General features: G+C 41.1%; 1 protein-coding gene across 1 annotated transcript in view; it reads right to left on the bottom strand.

The window, feature by feature from the left end:
* Positions 1 to 1809: 1809 nt before the first annotated feature.
* dym (dymeclin) overlaps positions 1810 to 16518 on the bottom strand; it is a 68334-nt gene continuing 53625 nt past the window's right edge. Inside the window, exons 14-15 of the mRNA XM_049604417.1 lie at positions 15840 to 15953; positions 1810 to 3269 (exon numbers count right to left, since the gene is read on the bottom strand). Coding sequence (XP_049460374.1) covers positions 3120 to 3269; positions 15840 to 15953 — 264 coding nt within the window. The 3' untranslated portion in view covers positions 1810 to 3119. The remainder of the gene's footprint in view (positions 3270 to 15839; positions 15954 to 16518) is intronic.

Raw genomic sequence — 16518 nt, 5'->3', positions numbered from 1 at the left:
TTTTATCTCTTCAGATGTCTTAAACCTTTTCAAAAGAGACAATCTGTGATGGGAACATCAAGTTGGTTAAGCCACATGCAACTTAGGGTCCTGACACACCAAGCCAATGGTCAGCCATTGGTCAATGTCGGGCCAGCGCGCTGGTGAGCGTCTGTCACCCTAGTTTTTGCGAGATGTCCTGCTCTGTTGGCACTAGTCGGCCCTTGTCAGCCAATTCAGCATGTGACTCGGCATCGGACCTGGCAGAACCCGTCAGTGAATGAAATCTAAGTGGTGGTTCAACTCAGTACACAAGACAAGAACTGGAAGTGAGGGGGTGTTGGTAGCTTAGTGGGTAGTGCAGGCACCCCATGTACAAGGCTGTTGCTGCAACGGCCCAGGTTCGAGTCCAGCCTGTGGCCCCTTGCTACATGTCATCCCCCCTCTCAAACTTACCTGTCCTGTCTATTAAGGGCAAAATGCCCTAAAAAATATCTAGTAGGGCGTGAGATTGAAACAAAATTGTGATATCAGGCAAGACTATTTCTTTAGCCATTGAGGTCTTTAGCAGAAATGGTTTGTAGTTGTCTGCATTATTGTTCGCTAGCACACGATAAATATTCTTTGTTCTTTTAACATTAGGCTGTGTTATTATTGTGCTAACTGGCTAACTATTACCATGACTGTCTTCTGGTTTCCCATTTTGAATGACAAATACAGACTTGGCATAACACTTACTAGTTGGCTGTTGTCTTCATGGTGTATTTCGTCTCAGCTAGTTCTCCGACATCAGTTTGGTGGCGGCCTTTAAAACTAGGAGTCAGAAAAGAAGGTTTTGCATTGCTTTTACATTTCAGAACATAAACATCTGCACTTTCTTAGAGGGTTAGATGAGAAGATCAATACCACTCTTACGTCTCTATACTTCATGAATCTAATGCCAACAGCTTGTGAGCTCAGCTTAGCATAAAGAAAGCTAGTCTGCTGAATCCTCCTAGCAGCACCTCTTAAACTAACTGAATTGCATTTGATTTATTGTTTATTTAATGTTATATAAAAATGTAAAAACATCATGATTTTACTGTGAATTATGTAGTAGAGTATTTCTTAGCCAGGTGCAGTGACTTGAGGAAGTTTCCACTGGTTGCCTGGCAACCTTGGGGTAAACTCAACATAACATGATGCATTCAAATGGGGTCGTTTTTATTGTGATCACAAGAAGAGTCCATTTGATGTTTTTGCTGACGTTTTCAGAAACGGCACAGGCCTAGAACTGGACATGGATGGTAAATTAATGTATTGTAATTTTAGTTGTGTAGAATTTTATATGTCTGAGGAAAATGTTGATATTCCCAATGGGCTCACCTTTTTCCTCTGACGGTACGCCATTGCATTACCTGCATTACATGACTCACTCGCTTGCTTGCTAAACTATTAGACTTGGAGGTTTCCGATGTAGCATCCATGTTGCTGTTGCCTAGCAGTTGTTCTCTCACAACTTAACCACTTGAACACCAAGCATGTTGTGTACACCGCTTCCCATGTCGTAACTATGAACTCATGAGTTCCATTTAAATGCAGCAATGAAACCACATCCAGTTGTTTTTCAGTACACATTAAACAAATGAGACACAACATGTTAATGAGCTTTAGTAGTGCTTGTAAGATTCAGTTATCTTTAGACAGAGCCAGGCCAGCTGTCTTGCGCTAAGCTAACAGTCTCCGTCCATGTTTTTCTGTGAATGGTACAGTATTTGACTCTGCTTAATAACCATGTGACACTTTGGTTGCTTCAATTTCATATTTTTATTTAAACTCCTATTTTCAAAGTAATATTCGCCACAAAATGACAGCTGTTGTCATATTATATGTAATAATATAAAGCCAGTTTCCCACCTGGGAAAAAATCAAAGTATAGTACCACCATTTTTCTTTCATTAGCAACAGTCACTTCAGTCCTACTACCATTTACGTTTTGAGGGGCGCTGAATATAAAAAACAAAACAAAACAAAACAAAAAACAGTATACATGAAAATAAATAATTTAATACAAAGTCTCTATTTAAACATGCAAATAAAGTGACAAATCAAAGAGACAACTGTAATTACGCACAATAGGACAGGAGGTTTAATGACTTGTCCTAGTTTATGTACTTGCCTTGGGTTACAATCAGGAAAAATGGAAACGACAAAGACTTTACTGAGTAAAGTCAAATAAACGGGCTGGAAGCAAAAATGAAGTCACACTAATCAGAGCAATGCGGACTGCTAATATTGTCCAGGGACTGAAATTAAGCATTAATTATACTGTAATTCAAAGTGGGCTACTGGAGGTGGCCACCAAGCAACAGTGGTGGACTCAAATATGAAAACCATGCATGTTACAAAACAGAGGACTTTCTGTTGATGATCGTTCTTTCTCTGACCTTTTTTTTTTTTTAAACTTTATTTCACAAACACAAATCTTTTATACAAACCCCTTGTATCCAGAGAACATTGGTCAAAATAAAATGCTAATTTATGAGATACTTAAAACTCAATATCATATAAGTTATTACTAAATGTGTGTTGTATGCCTTCCAGGTCTTTAATATGAAGTCTATTTCTTAGCATTCAGTGCAGCAGTAAATGAACCAGAGCAGTGTAACTCTTAGGTGCATGTTTTTTAATTGACCTTTTCTTTTTTAAGCAAGAAAAAAAAAGTAGGATTATCCATCGCCAGTGTCCTGAGCTCCTCACATTAACAGAACATTTAACAGAAGAGATGTAACTCGACGTGTGCTGTGGAACCAGCTGAAGCTGCTCAGGTGTTCTAGGTACTCCCTACAGGACTGACCGACATAAGTGGGCGCTACTGTGTGAACTGTTAACCAGTACAGATGAAGCTTCACAGTGTAGAAGCAGAGAAATTCTTATGATATGAGGAGGAAAAAAAAACAGGTTGTGCTGCATAAAAAGAAACACCAGTCTGTACAAGGTCGAGGCACTTTCAAAGCAGCGTGCACATACTATAAAGGGCAATGCGCGCGCACACGCACACACACACACACACACACACACACACACTCTCATACATGCCGTCAGTCTTTTTTATACTGAACGGGGATGATGACACACGCAAGTCTGCTGCAGCAGGTGCTTCAGCCAGAGTCCATGCTGAACAGCTCGATGCCATGTGGGCTCCAGTGGAGGCCGACTCCAGAGTTGAAAACCAGGGACCAGACATAGGGGATGAAGAAGTCCTCGGGCTGGTCTTCCTCTACGTACTTAAACTTGAGCTCTGGAAACTTCTGTTAACACAAAAAGAGAAAGCGATGCAAATACATTTTGTGAGTTGCACTACCAAGATAGATTTGTGTTTCCTTCAGTAACAAAATTTGATATTCCAGAATCTGAAATGGTAATATACAAAATGGGGGCGGGGTGGAGGTTGGGGAACCTTATGGAGACAGCAGCTTGATCTCAAGACAGGATTTTGTAAGTCTGGAAAATGAACATAGTAATAAACATTTTATTCTCTGTCATGATGATTGCCAGGTAACTCATCTACCAGGAATGTGTACTCAACATTCGCCTTGTTTGCCTCTCCTGATGAGCAAAATTGACCAACCAGAGTTGGTGATTGGAACAACAGTGGAAAGACTCACATTAACCAAGACAGTTTTATTTTGTTTCCGTCTAAGGTTGAATGAAGTGTGTTTTTCGATAAGTTCACAAGGCAGTTAAGCTACATTAGTCTTAGTTTGGTGAAAGAGATAACCTTGGATTGGAGTACGGCTGTATTTTCTGCTTAATAAGAAAAAAAGATGTAAGAATAACACAAAATGCAGTTCTCAAACTAGTGAATGTGACACGCTTCACGGCCCCACTGACGTGTGTTGTCACCATAACAACTGACGATAATTGCCATCATTAGTCGAATGACCATGGCAAACACTTCAATGTCCTTTCTATTCATTCTGTTTCTATGCTTGTAACAGCATTTAAACAGAGTTCAACCATTTGTGCCGGAAGACCCTGTGTTTTATTTCTATACATCTATCTGCATCTTATTGAAATGAATGAGGCCGCTGCAGTTTTACATACAGTGCTGTTGTTGGTCTGAACATGGCCTGACATCAACACCATCCAAACATTTCCTCCAGCCACATTGGATATTTATAAAGTGCTGTGACCAACACAGTGACATCCCTGCTGCTACACAGGTAGGTTAACTTGTGTTGGCCTCTTGGTAATCAGTCTTCATCAGGTACAGTAGCTCACTGGCAGGTGTAATTCCATCTGTCTGTAAGGTAAAATTGCTTACAGCTGCCTGCAGGACAGGTATCACTCTGCAGTCCCACCAATGACCTCTTAACGGGCCAACTAATGTGCCAATGTCATTTCAAGAGTGAAGCGGGGGACTGGATATTGACAGATACACTCCGACTGTCACTCAGGGTTTGTTCAGAAAACTACCCTGAGATATATGAGACCTTAATACACAACAAAAAATAAATAACGAACAAACAAAAGCTAATCTAATAAACTGAAGTGAAACGTAAGGGTGTAACTTTACAGTGCAGTCTGTCAGCCAACGTGACCTTATTGTTTGGACCTGTGGAGAAGTGCTGAGTAACCTGATTACTTGGTAATAGCCACTCGACCCTTCAAGCTTCAGCTTGTCATGACACGGCTTGTTAATGGACAAAACACTCACTGAGCTGGACAGGGAGAGGTTATCAAGTTCATACTGTAGGGCCTCAGTGGTGATTATGTCCAAAGCTAATCCACTGGGAAAAAAGTGACATACACACGTGGATGTAGACTATAGGGCTGTGCCGAATGTCATTTTGTTTACAACCGAAGCTTCTATTGAGGTTTATGAATGAAGCTTTAAATGTCTGTCATCATATCTTATGACAACATCACCATAAAGATAAATAAATAAATAAATCCTCAAAAGAATCATCAAATTAAATGAAGTCAATCATTGGATTAAGTGAGTTTTTTAAATTAAATCCGCTTTAATGAATAAATGTAATTTATGGTGCTGATAGATTGCTGCCAGACTGCCCAGTTAATTCAGGTACATGCCTCCCTTTGTGCTGTGAAGCTTTGAATATGCATACTTATTACGAATTTCTGAGTTGAAACAGTTAGTCGACAAGGCAATTAACTGATCTGCAGGAAATTAATCAGCAACTATTTCGATAATCGACTAATTGCTTTCATATTTTAAGCAGAAATGTGAAAAATTCACAAGTTTCAGTTTCTCAAATTGGAGACACTTAAGTGTTTTCTTTTTCTTTTTCTTTTTCAAGATATTTTTTGGGGCATTTTTTAGCCTTTATTTGATAGGACAGACAAGTGTGAAAGGGGGAGAGAGAGGGGGAGTGACATGCAGCAAAGGGCCACAGGCTGTAGTCGAACCCGGGCCGCTGCGGCAACAGCCTTGTACATGGGGCGCCTGCTCGACCACTAAGACACCGATGCCCCCTTAAGTGTTTTCTATGTCTTCTACGATACTCAATTAAATATCTTTGGGTTTTGGGTTGCTGTAAATCGCAAACTGCAGGGCTAAAAATTGAAGCCAACAAAGAAGTGCCAAAGGCTGCAGTTCCTCTAATGACCACTTGAGGCTGGCTCCAGAAGTGAGTCAATCCTCATAGACCCCCATGTTAAAATGCACAACTTCAAAGCAGAAAATAAAAATGTGTACAGTGTGGTATAAGAAACGATTTTGGTCTCTATAGTGAATTTTGCCCTTCAGGACAACTGTACTGAGGGAGATTTTTTTCTTATATTACTCACCTGTTTACATTTTATTAAGGCTTAACATTATAGATATACAAGGGCAGGGCTTTTGAAGTGACAGGCTATCTGCAAGGCATCACTACAATCCATGAGTCAGATTCACCTCTCGCTCCTCCACAGCTCTACCCTCTGGTCACTAATGGCTCCAAAAAACTATGATAGCTATGGCCGAAATGCCGAATTCAAAATGGGAGTCCACAAACTAATAGGTGATGTCACAGTAGCTTGGTCAATTCCTATACAGTCTATACTACAGTCAGTGGTTGCTTGTTGGGCAAAACAAGGGATTCAAATGAGCAGCTTGGGCTCTGGGGAACTGTGATAGATATATTTTATTATTTTGTGTCATTTATGGACCAAACAACTAATTGGTAAATCAATTATTTTCACTATGTAAGGTATAACAAGAATATAGAGAAAAATACCAATCATATCTTGTTTTATTCATAATGATGAAAAACAGAGAGGAAAAGAAAATCCTCACATGTGACAAGCAAGAATACGATAATAGTAAACATACTTGTTTGAAAAGTGACTACAGATCCTTACAGGTCAGTTCGACACAATCTCCTTTTATTACAGGATGTGCCGCTCCTCTCTTAAGTGTCTACGTAGGAAATACTGGATGTTCACGTCTTTTTCCAAACCTACTTGAAGCCAACACAAACCCACCTAACAGCAGGTAGGCAGCAAGAGAAGAGCATCAATAATACAAGGGTACCTCATTAAATCCTCCTGTCTACACACGCATGTATATGCACACACGCAGCCAGTAATCAGTCTGCGGTGAAAGACAGACGCAGAGGGCCTTTATGTGATGGTCCCAGTCCAGTCTATTGAGTCCTGGCTGGCTCTATTCACAGCCACACTATCAGTATCATAATGACACAGACAGAGGGGCTACGGGGGTCACAGGCCATATGCCAGGCTACTGAGGCCAGACCACACACACCACCGCCATTGTGATGGCGAGACACAATGCAGGAGCTGTATTATCTGGCTGGTATTTGTGTGTAGGTGACTGTCTCGTAGGCAAGCTTACCAACTCATCAAATGTTCATATGACACTGATGGTGAAGGTTACTCAACCCAGGCTCACATTTACTTGCCAGCACAGAGGATGTTGTGTAGTTTTTAACTTTGAGATGGAGACGATTTTGTTTTTTTAGCAGCTTTGTTGACTCTTGAGCACAAACAAACCAAAAACAGGAGGCAGTCGAGCTGATTAATGTCTGCCGTAATCATCTTGATAAATGAAACATAACTACTTATGCTAATTATGTCATTAAGATAATTAAAGCATTAATCTGCAAACACTGCTATGTCAACAAACGTGTGGTATTAACATTGTTTCTATTCTAAAGCATTATAGAATCAAAACTACCCCCTCATTAAATTGCAGATATATGGGAAAAGTGCTGCAAAAACTAAACAGATCATCCATATGAGCATGAACATGTGGTGTAAGCAGTAACTGTCATGTAATGTCTTTAAGTTATTGTTTTCATAAGAACACGTCTATACACAGACATAAAGCCTCTATGGCTACATGATGTCACATACTGCAGGTTTCTGTAGAAGCAGGACATTAAAAGAACAATATTTCAGTTTATATGTTCTCTCAAACCTCCACTGGATTGCAGCTGAATATGAGGAGCACTTGATCATGACCTCTGCATGCAGCATGTTCAGTTTACAGGAACAAGTGAAACAAATCAGAGCTCGACTGTAAGCACACAAATGGTCCTTTCTCAGCCACAGCTGTGTACATTTGAATGCTTTGTGCCTTTGTATCCATTGTTGTAATTGGCCTAACATCAACAATAAAGGCAGAGCATTCCTTTCAACCCCTGCGTTATCCAAGGGTTAGGGGTAGGGTTACGATTTCACAATTATCGCGATAACGGAAATTCACCACAACCAACTTACTCATGTATTGTTCCATCTCTAGTCCAAAGGTTACCATATCTGTAGCTCCTTTTACACTGCCAGACTTTCGGCATCTTGGGCCATTTTGCAGGCAAGCTGCAAGAGTTTAGACACACAGAGCCGGATTGGCGAGTTGATCTGAGGTGCCCAATTTTCCACCGCGTAGGGGTTAACGTATTGGCGGAACCTTTTTGGTTTGAAAAAGAACTTGGCGCCCTTCCTCCACGGGAGGGGCTGTTGATGACTTGTGGGAGGAGCTATTGATGATGCCGCACGTGCCACCCACTGGCGGTGGACTAACAAGAAACAGCTGATAGCAGGAATGAGCAGCTAGTAGTGAGAGGGAAACGCAAACCTGAAAGACACTGTAAAAATGAGCAACTGGGGAGACAAGGAATTGCGCGCCCTCCTTTCCCTCACAAATGAAGAGGCTATTAACCGTCAAATGACGGGCACGGTGAAGGATGGGCCAACTTATGAGAGAATCACCGAAGGACTGACCAGCTGCGGCTTCCCTCGGAGTACGTCACTGTTTACGTCACACACTGCGCTACACGTTTTGTTACATGCTCACGCCCCCCCATTGCCCCGAAAAAGGCGCATTCTGTATGAACAAAAGTAGGCAGGCGGCATTTCGCTGCACTCTCTGATTTTGTTTTTATACTGCCAATGCTAAACGAAGACTGATTGGGCTTTACTGCAAATTTGCACAATTCCTATCTAAAAAGAGCTTGTGTAACACCACCTCTAAAATTCACTTAGTAACACCTTATATCTCCCAGCTAAGAAAAAGTCCCGCACATAAACTCTTGTAAAACCACAAATTGTTATTTATACACTTCCGTCTTTTACAAACACAACCAGGCTAGCTGTTTTACTGTTTTCGGTCTATATGCTAGGTTAAACTAAATGTCTCTACCTTGATATTTAGCATACTGCTATGAGAGGGTTTTTTATTTTCTCATTTAACCAAGCACGAAAGCGAATAAGCATATTTCCCAAAATGTCAAACATCTGTTTGTGTGGTGTCACATAAGTAAAGCAGACAGTATATAATCTTATGAGCTGTCGAGAGACTAAGAAGTATGTAAAGATGATGCACCTTGAGCTACTAAAACAAACATCTTCAATCCAAATGAGAGTTCAATGAGACAAGTGACTACTGGAGAACAAATTATAAACCTAAACTGCAGGGATACACAGTCTTCCCGCACACATCCGACCACTTCCACAAGCACAAAATGAAAAAAAAAAGAAAAGAAAAAAAAAAAAAGAAAAATGATCCTTGAATCACAATGGGCAACATTTTTCCTCCTACTTCTATATTGGACAGAACCACCAAGGGATTTGGTGCAAAGGGAAGTCTTGGATATCACTACATCTCTCACAGCAAAAATATCCCTGATTTTTCTAGGGGAAGAAAAAAAATTAAAGCATCCCCGAACTGCCACATCCCATGCTTAATATTATCTCTGTCCTTTATTTTTCCTATACTGTGGCTTCCTCTCTGTGCATATCTCATCTGGCTCTCTGTTGCCTTCCCTCCCTCCTCCTCTCCTCTGTTTTGTTCTCAGTCTGGCAGCTGTCTGGGCCCACTTGGCCCGGGCTCATATCAGTTAGTTATGGGTCCTGGCGGGTCAGGCCCTCGCCCCTGAACACAGACTGACTGGCTGGCCTCATATCTTCACTCAGGACTTGGTGTTCCCTTCCCGCCTCTGCACGCTGCTGTGCTGTCAGAGCTCGGTCAGACAGAGAAGAATGCGGCTAGGGAGCAAATATGAACTCACACAAACACACACACACACACACACACACACACACTTACGTGCAGGTACAAACACAAGCACTGAAAGGTTATATTTTAAAAAGAAAAATATTGACACTGCTGATTTCAAACCATATTTCACACAGTGTTGATACAGAAAATCCACCCTGAGGTTTGTTAAAGGTCCACTGCCCTAATTTCCTGTCCACGCTTACATAATGTAGATGTGGTTATGTTGATATGGTCATTGAAATATTTACACTGCCAACACAACATAGTGGTGTGTTCCAGCCTCTTAAATGTGAGGTTATGTTACCTTATCTGTTTTCTATAAATGCAAATTGAGTTACTATGATCAATCCACTAGCGACATCACAACAGTAAGAAGAGCTCCTGTGTTTGTTGTTTCCAACACCATTTGGCTGTCTTTGTATTCCTTTTAAGATGATTTATAGAGGTGTCGGTAACAGTTGATCTCACACAACCGTGTACAATCTCTACAAAACAAACATCCATTTTATTGTCTCCTTCTTGGCAAAGCAGATAGAGGCGCAAACGCCACCAACTGGACTGGAATGTGGAACAAGAGATACATGTATAAACTTTTTGTAGCTGGGGCATACGCAGTTGGTGTGCTTGCTATGCGTACATTCTGTGCAGTCACAAATTTTTGGCTGCATGCGGACCCTTGTGTACATGGGCTGGTGAAAACATTTATAACACGTGGACCAAAGCGGAACCTCGCGGACATGTGGACGCAGGAAGTATGAAACGGGAATTAGTCTTGTCATTTTACAGACAAAACAATTAATTGAGTTTGAATTAAAATAGTCGCAGGCCTAATGTTCATAAATATGTCTCTTGATATGGTTAATTTATGAAATGTTGATGCAACAACTGAAACTCTAAAATCATATTCAAATTTTGAAGATTGATAGGAGCCACCTTTATAGTTGAGGGAGGTACAAGGTGCTAGTAACTTAAGGTTAACTCTACAGAAACCATGTTATTATTGCAGAAAGCACTGTGCACCTTAAATTTGAGTTGTTTCAGATCTGTGATTAACCCAGAAAAGAGGATCAATTGTTTAATACACCTAATTTTCTAAAGTGACTCCATTGTTCTGAGGCTTTACAGCGAGAAAATGCATTTACCCTGTGTTGTCAGTGTGTGGGAAAGTAGTGCTGGCCAGCCATAGGAGCCATAAAGGCCCAGGTACCAACTAACAGCTGGTAAGCCTCCCCACCCCCTCCGTCCTGTCCTGAGGAGCCAGAGAGTCTGTGGGCTATCACTGCTCAATAAGGCAGATTTCAGCCAGTCAGGCTAAACAACACATTCCACAGGCACTGCCCATGAGAGCCACTCAGCCTCACACACCCTGAAACAACAAGCATACACAAAGAATGAGAGGGAGACGGTTGAGTGACGAGGTGCTGAGGGTCGTCCCTGGGGTATTAACCACCTTCTTTTAACCTTTTCTGTCAGTTGGGACCTGATTTACATGTCTACGCCTTTGTGTAAATGCTTTAATATCACTTAGGTAAACAGGTTTTTTGAAGTCTGTGTCTACAATGTTCCTCTCACCTTAGGCAAGGTTCGGTTTTGTGAGTAAAATCTACACAAATTATTTACTTTGCAACTGTCAGCTCCTCCCAACAAACAGATTTCAAGGCAGCAAATTTAAGCCATGTCCACAGTAAAGTGGATAAATGTGAAATGGCTGTTTATATGCAAAAATTACCTGCGTCCACACTGATGTTTTCTGGTTGTGTTTTTGAAACTTCTGTCTACTCTGAAATGAAAAAATAGCAGGTCTTGTCTTCTTCCTTATCTTTACATTGGTACATAAATGTGAAAGTAGAAGTGTCTTGGCCTGTGACCTTTTTGTATAAGTTTGATTCTTTAGTAAAAAAAACTGAGGGTTAAATATGACACTGATGTTTTAAACATGTCCACACTGAGGTACGTAACTTTCTAAATTAATATTTCTCTCTTTTCTTTGCCTCAGCCCCCTTCAGACTAAAATGGTATCTTTCTTTCTCACTCAACAACTGTCTCCAGAGCGTAAAAACCTTAATTTGCTGACTGGGTAAGTAACTGCACAGGGCAAACACAGCATTTGCAAAACAATGACATAAACTGTCCAGTGAGGGCTGGGGGCTGTGTGGCTATAAAGTTTTAGAAGGATTTTCTGTCACCTCTGCCTTTCTTTGTACTTTTATCATTTTACAACTGTCAGTGCCTCCCAACAAACAGATTTCAAGACAGCAAATTAAAGCTGCATCCACACTGAGGTGGATAAATGGGAAATGGCTGTTTATATGCGAAAATGACTTGTGTCTGCACTAATGTTTTCTGGTTGTGTTTTTGAAACTTCTGTCCACTCTGAAATGCAAAAATAATAGAAAATTGTTTTCTTTCTTACCTTTATATTGGCACCTAACCTGAAGAGTCTTGGCCTCTGGCCTATTTATCTATGTTTGATTCTTCAGACAAAAAACTTGAGGTTAAATAATTTGGTCAAGACCCATGACTTTCACCTGTTGACACTGACATTTGAAATACATCCACACTATGGTACGCAACTTTGTAAACGCATCTTTTTCTTTTTTCTTTGCCTCAGTCCCCTTCAGACTATAATGGTATCTTTCTTACCCAATAACTGTCTTCAGAGTGTGAAAACCTGTCTGTGCACAGGACAAACAAAGCTTTTGCAAAATAATGAGGGCCAGGGGCCGTGTGGCAGTAAAGTTTAGAAGGATTTTCTGTCACCTCTAAACTTTTTCTGTGATTGATTATTTTAAATGTCAATATAGCCGAGCACACGGTGCAGCTGCTGTCATTAACCTATATGACTTCTTCATGGCAGCTCAGCAGCTTGAAAATGACAGCTGGTTAACAGGTAGTATTTATGAGCAGCGGTTATTCTTATTTTACTCATTCCACTGACAACAGAAACAAAAAAAAATATGTAAATGAGAGCAACTATATTGTGAATTAATCTTAGAGAGCAGGAGGACAGTGAACGGAGGTGTAACAGGCTGTCTGGAGCTGCGTAGTGACAATCAGCTATGAGGCAGCAAAGTTACACAACTATTCTTTATCTCTAACTTTTATCTCTCTTTTCTTGAGATTGCCCATTAAAATGTCAGTGTCAGCGCAGATGCTGTCATCAACCTGTATTTAAGACATTTTTATCAGACGACCATAAAATAATAATTTAAGTCGAGCTGCCTGTTTGCTGTGGTGCAGTTTGATGTTTAGATCTGAAAAGAAGACGTGTTTCACTGTGGACAGATGTCTCTACTCAAAAAACCTGGATACACAAATGTGGATGCAAATCATTTTCCCATGAAATAAGAGTTTTGAAATTCAGTTGGCCTAATATAGACATCATCTTAGTGATGCTGCATACTTGCCAAAAAATGTTGGAACTTGACGTTGCTGGGTAATTTTATCTATTTGTTGATGGAATTTTATTGCATATGAACCTCGTGTTTTCATTTGATCATGCCAAGTTATTTTATATATTTTTGTTTAAGTATATTTATGTATGCATCCGTTAACTAACTGTCTGTGCCAAAACACTGCAATGCAACACTGGCACTTTCAGACTTCTCTACTTTGCAGAGTTCTCAGAAAGCTCTGGTTTTGGTTGGGGAGGACAGGAGGCAAAAAAAGAAATTTTCTTTAGCCAGCTTAGTGTCGACATGGCTTCAACTTCAGGAATTCAAATTTCAACACAGCAGATTAACCATTTGTTGACTTACACAGCATCCACACCGTGCTACAATTAAATGTAAAAGTGACCACAGGACAGAGTACGTCTCCTAATTAAGGAAAAGCCCAGCTGAATATCATGCTCAGACTCAACTTGTGTTTGTTTTTTAGAGAGGAATCCTGACATCTCTTCCTTGTCAGCCCTCTCCATGCACACACACACTGAGACAGAGATTGAGACACCAATACTCTTTCTGAGAGCTTTTACTGAGTAATTACCAACTTATCGATGATTCCACACAACATTAATCCAACCAATGGATTTTCGCGTTGGGAGCTGTATAGCAGAATGAGCTCATAAAGAGGATGGGAAGCGAGAGGTAGAGGGACAGCGGTATGTTTGAGCGATGGTACCATCAAGTGACGGAGACTTCTCCCCAAGGAGACATCGCCCAGATACACTCTTCGCTTCATGTCACCCTGTGGAGCTGGAAAGCACTCAGGTGGTGGAGAGTCAATGTGGGACTCAGCAACACTTTTGCACAGAGACAAAGACTGGCACACATGGCTGCACACTCATCGACACACAGAGCCTACCACACACACACCCAAGCAGTCAGCTGTAAACACCAGTGGCGGAATGTAACTAAGGCCACATCCACCTTCTTATTTTAAAAACAATCAAACAATCAATGTGATTGGCTGCTTAGTTAAAGAAAGAAAGTGTTGTGGAGATGACCGAAAAATTGGACAAGAGATTTTTTACTTAGACCGACGCTGATGTGAAACTGTTAGAAAGTACCACATTAGTATAAAGTGATGTAAAACAGACTGGTAACATATTATATATCGTAAAATTGTTATATGGTAACATATTAGAGCGGTACCAGGCACGTTATCCATCGCGAGAGGAAGCCATGGCAATGAGAAAGGTGCGCCCACACAGGAATAAGGTCACAAAATTGAGTAGATGCTGCTATTATGTTTAGGCTTGAAATGTCATGAATGCTAAAACCCAATCGGGAACTGAACATGGGTGTCCACGTCCTTGTTTTTAATAGTCTGCCAATCCAGACTAAAACGCAAAGTAAAACGGGGTCAGCAGCATTTTCAAAGGTCTCCGTTTTAGGCCTTCCAAAATGCTGCAGGAGTGTGGACGCTAGGCGGAAACACAGCAATCATTATGCATTTTAAAATGAAAATGTATTAGTGTGGATGTGGCGAAGTACATTCCCTCAAGTAGTGTATTGAAGTACAATTTTTTTTTGCTACTTTATACTTCTACACACCTCTATCTCAGAGGGAAATACAGGAAAAGACAGCTTTAGTGGCTTTGCGGAATCAGATTAATTACACAATGTAATTAACACATGAATTATGATGTATTATTATGGAAGACTTGACTGCACCCGGTCAGTGTATAGAGTAGAACATAGGCTCCACACACACTAAACACACTAATGCATCAATAATTAAAATACAATAATAAAATATACAGTATTCTGAAATTAGCCATTATGCATAATGAGTACTTTCAGTTTTTGGACTTAAAGTATATTTTGATGCTAGTACTTTTGTACTTTAACTTAATTAAAATGTAGAAGGCAGGCCTTTTTCTATTAATCAAGTTTTTCTACACTCTGGTATTGGTGCTTTTACTTGATTAAAAGACCTGAGTATACACACCACTGGTTAACACACACACAGATAAAAAGGTTGACACACCCTTACACACCACATACACACATGTTCCAGCCACAGCTGACTGCATGAGTGTGTGCTACAGGTACAGCCCTCCTTGCTGAAGGACATGGCAGGGTTATCCACATGGCTCCATGTGTAATTCGACGGCTCTATGGTCGATCGCTACATTAGCGCTCCAAGGTGCCGAATGAGAGCGAGACACACAGAGAGAGCACATAGACTCGTGGCCACGCACCATCCCTCTTCCACAACGGCAAGCGAGACAAATGCCTTGCAGCCAGCCGCCAAGTATAGAACATGAAACACATGATGAAACATGCAATTAAGAGCTTCTGTGCTGGTGAGGAGCGGAGTGGGGAGACCTCTGGTTACATATTTCCTCACTGATTAATGGAGGAGCGCTGGGAAGGGCGGGGGTTAGCGAACCCGCCAGGAGTGTTGGGAGTGTTGGGTAACGAGGCGCGGTGGCAGATTTATGCCCCCCTCCCCCTCCCCCCAATCTTATGTGCCCGTGACAAAGTGCCCCCTAGCCCCCCATCCCATCTCCTTGAAATACCATTACATGTTCGCATGCAGCAGGCCAGCGGAGATGGAATGAAGATGGGCATTAATGCTAATGAGAATTGGGCTTTAGCCTTTTGTCTCATGTCCCAGTGGCTCTTTCCATCTTTCCCTCGCCCCAGTCCATATCCCCATCACACGCCTCTCCCTCTCTCACCTGTCCAGACAAACTTATTCTCTTTCCCTCACCTCCCCAGCACCAATCCACCATAACTCGCAGCCTCTGACAACACACTGCACCCTCTGCACATGCACCTAGATGTCCAATACGTCCCACTTCTTTTCTCTTCAGCCAGTCTCATATTTCATTGCACTTCGTCTCCAGGCTCACCCATTTATATCCGTCCCCCTGCTGTGTATCTGTGTGTGTGTGAGAGAGATTTACCTTCAGTCTGTCTGTGGGCAGGGCCTGGGCTCCTTTCATAATGACTTCCTGAACCCTCTCAACAGACAGGTCACTTCCCGCCTGCTCCAGGCGCTGACTGAAGAAGCCGATCACCTAAAAGGTCACATGAGAGGAAACGGTCAATCACAATGCAGAACCTAAATTTGCCAGAGATATATTTGGTCTAACAGAGATGATTTCTAATGCATACAATTCAACATATATGAAAATATGCTCACTTGCTTTCATGGTGAGAGTTTGATAAGAAGATACCACTCTCATATCTGTTCAGTTAATATGAAGGTACAGTCAGGAGACAGTTAGCTTAGCATAACGACTGGAAGCAGGGGGAAACAGCTCGCATGGTTCTGTCCAAAAGGAACAAAATCTGCCTACCAGCGCCTCTAGAGCTTGCTTAGTACCATTTTGAATCTCATTGAAAATTTAAACAAAAAAATGTAAACATACTTAAGACCACAACCTGTTGTACAATTTGATTTTGAGATACCTGATTTTATCATGGACACACCTGTATTAGCGTGTTCTTGGTACATACATATGTAAAGAGTACATACCAGTAAAAAATGTGTATAGCCGAGATAAATTTTCCTCAATTCAAGTTCAGCTATCTTTGATTTGTATGTTTTTATTTAAATATTTTGAAGCTAAAAATGAACAG

The sequence above is a fragment of the Epinephelus fuscoguttatus genome, linkage group LG18, assembly GCF_011397635.1.
Source record: "Epinephelus fuscoguttatus linkage group LG18, E.fuscoguttatus.final_Chr_v1".
Lineage (NCBI taxonomy): Eukaryota > Metazoa > Chordata > Actinopteri > Perciformes > Serranidae > Epinephelus > Epinephelus fuscoguttatus.
The sequence above is the reverse complement of the archived record's forward strand: the minus strand, read 5'-3'. Positions and strand labels throughout refer to the sequence as shown.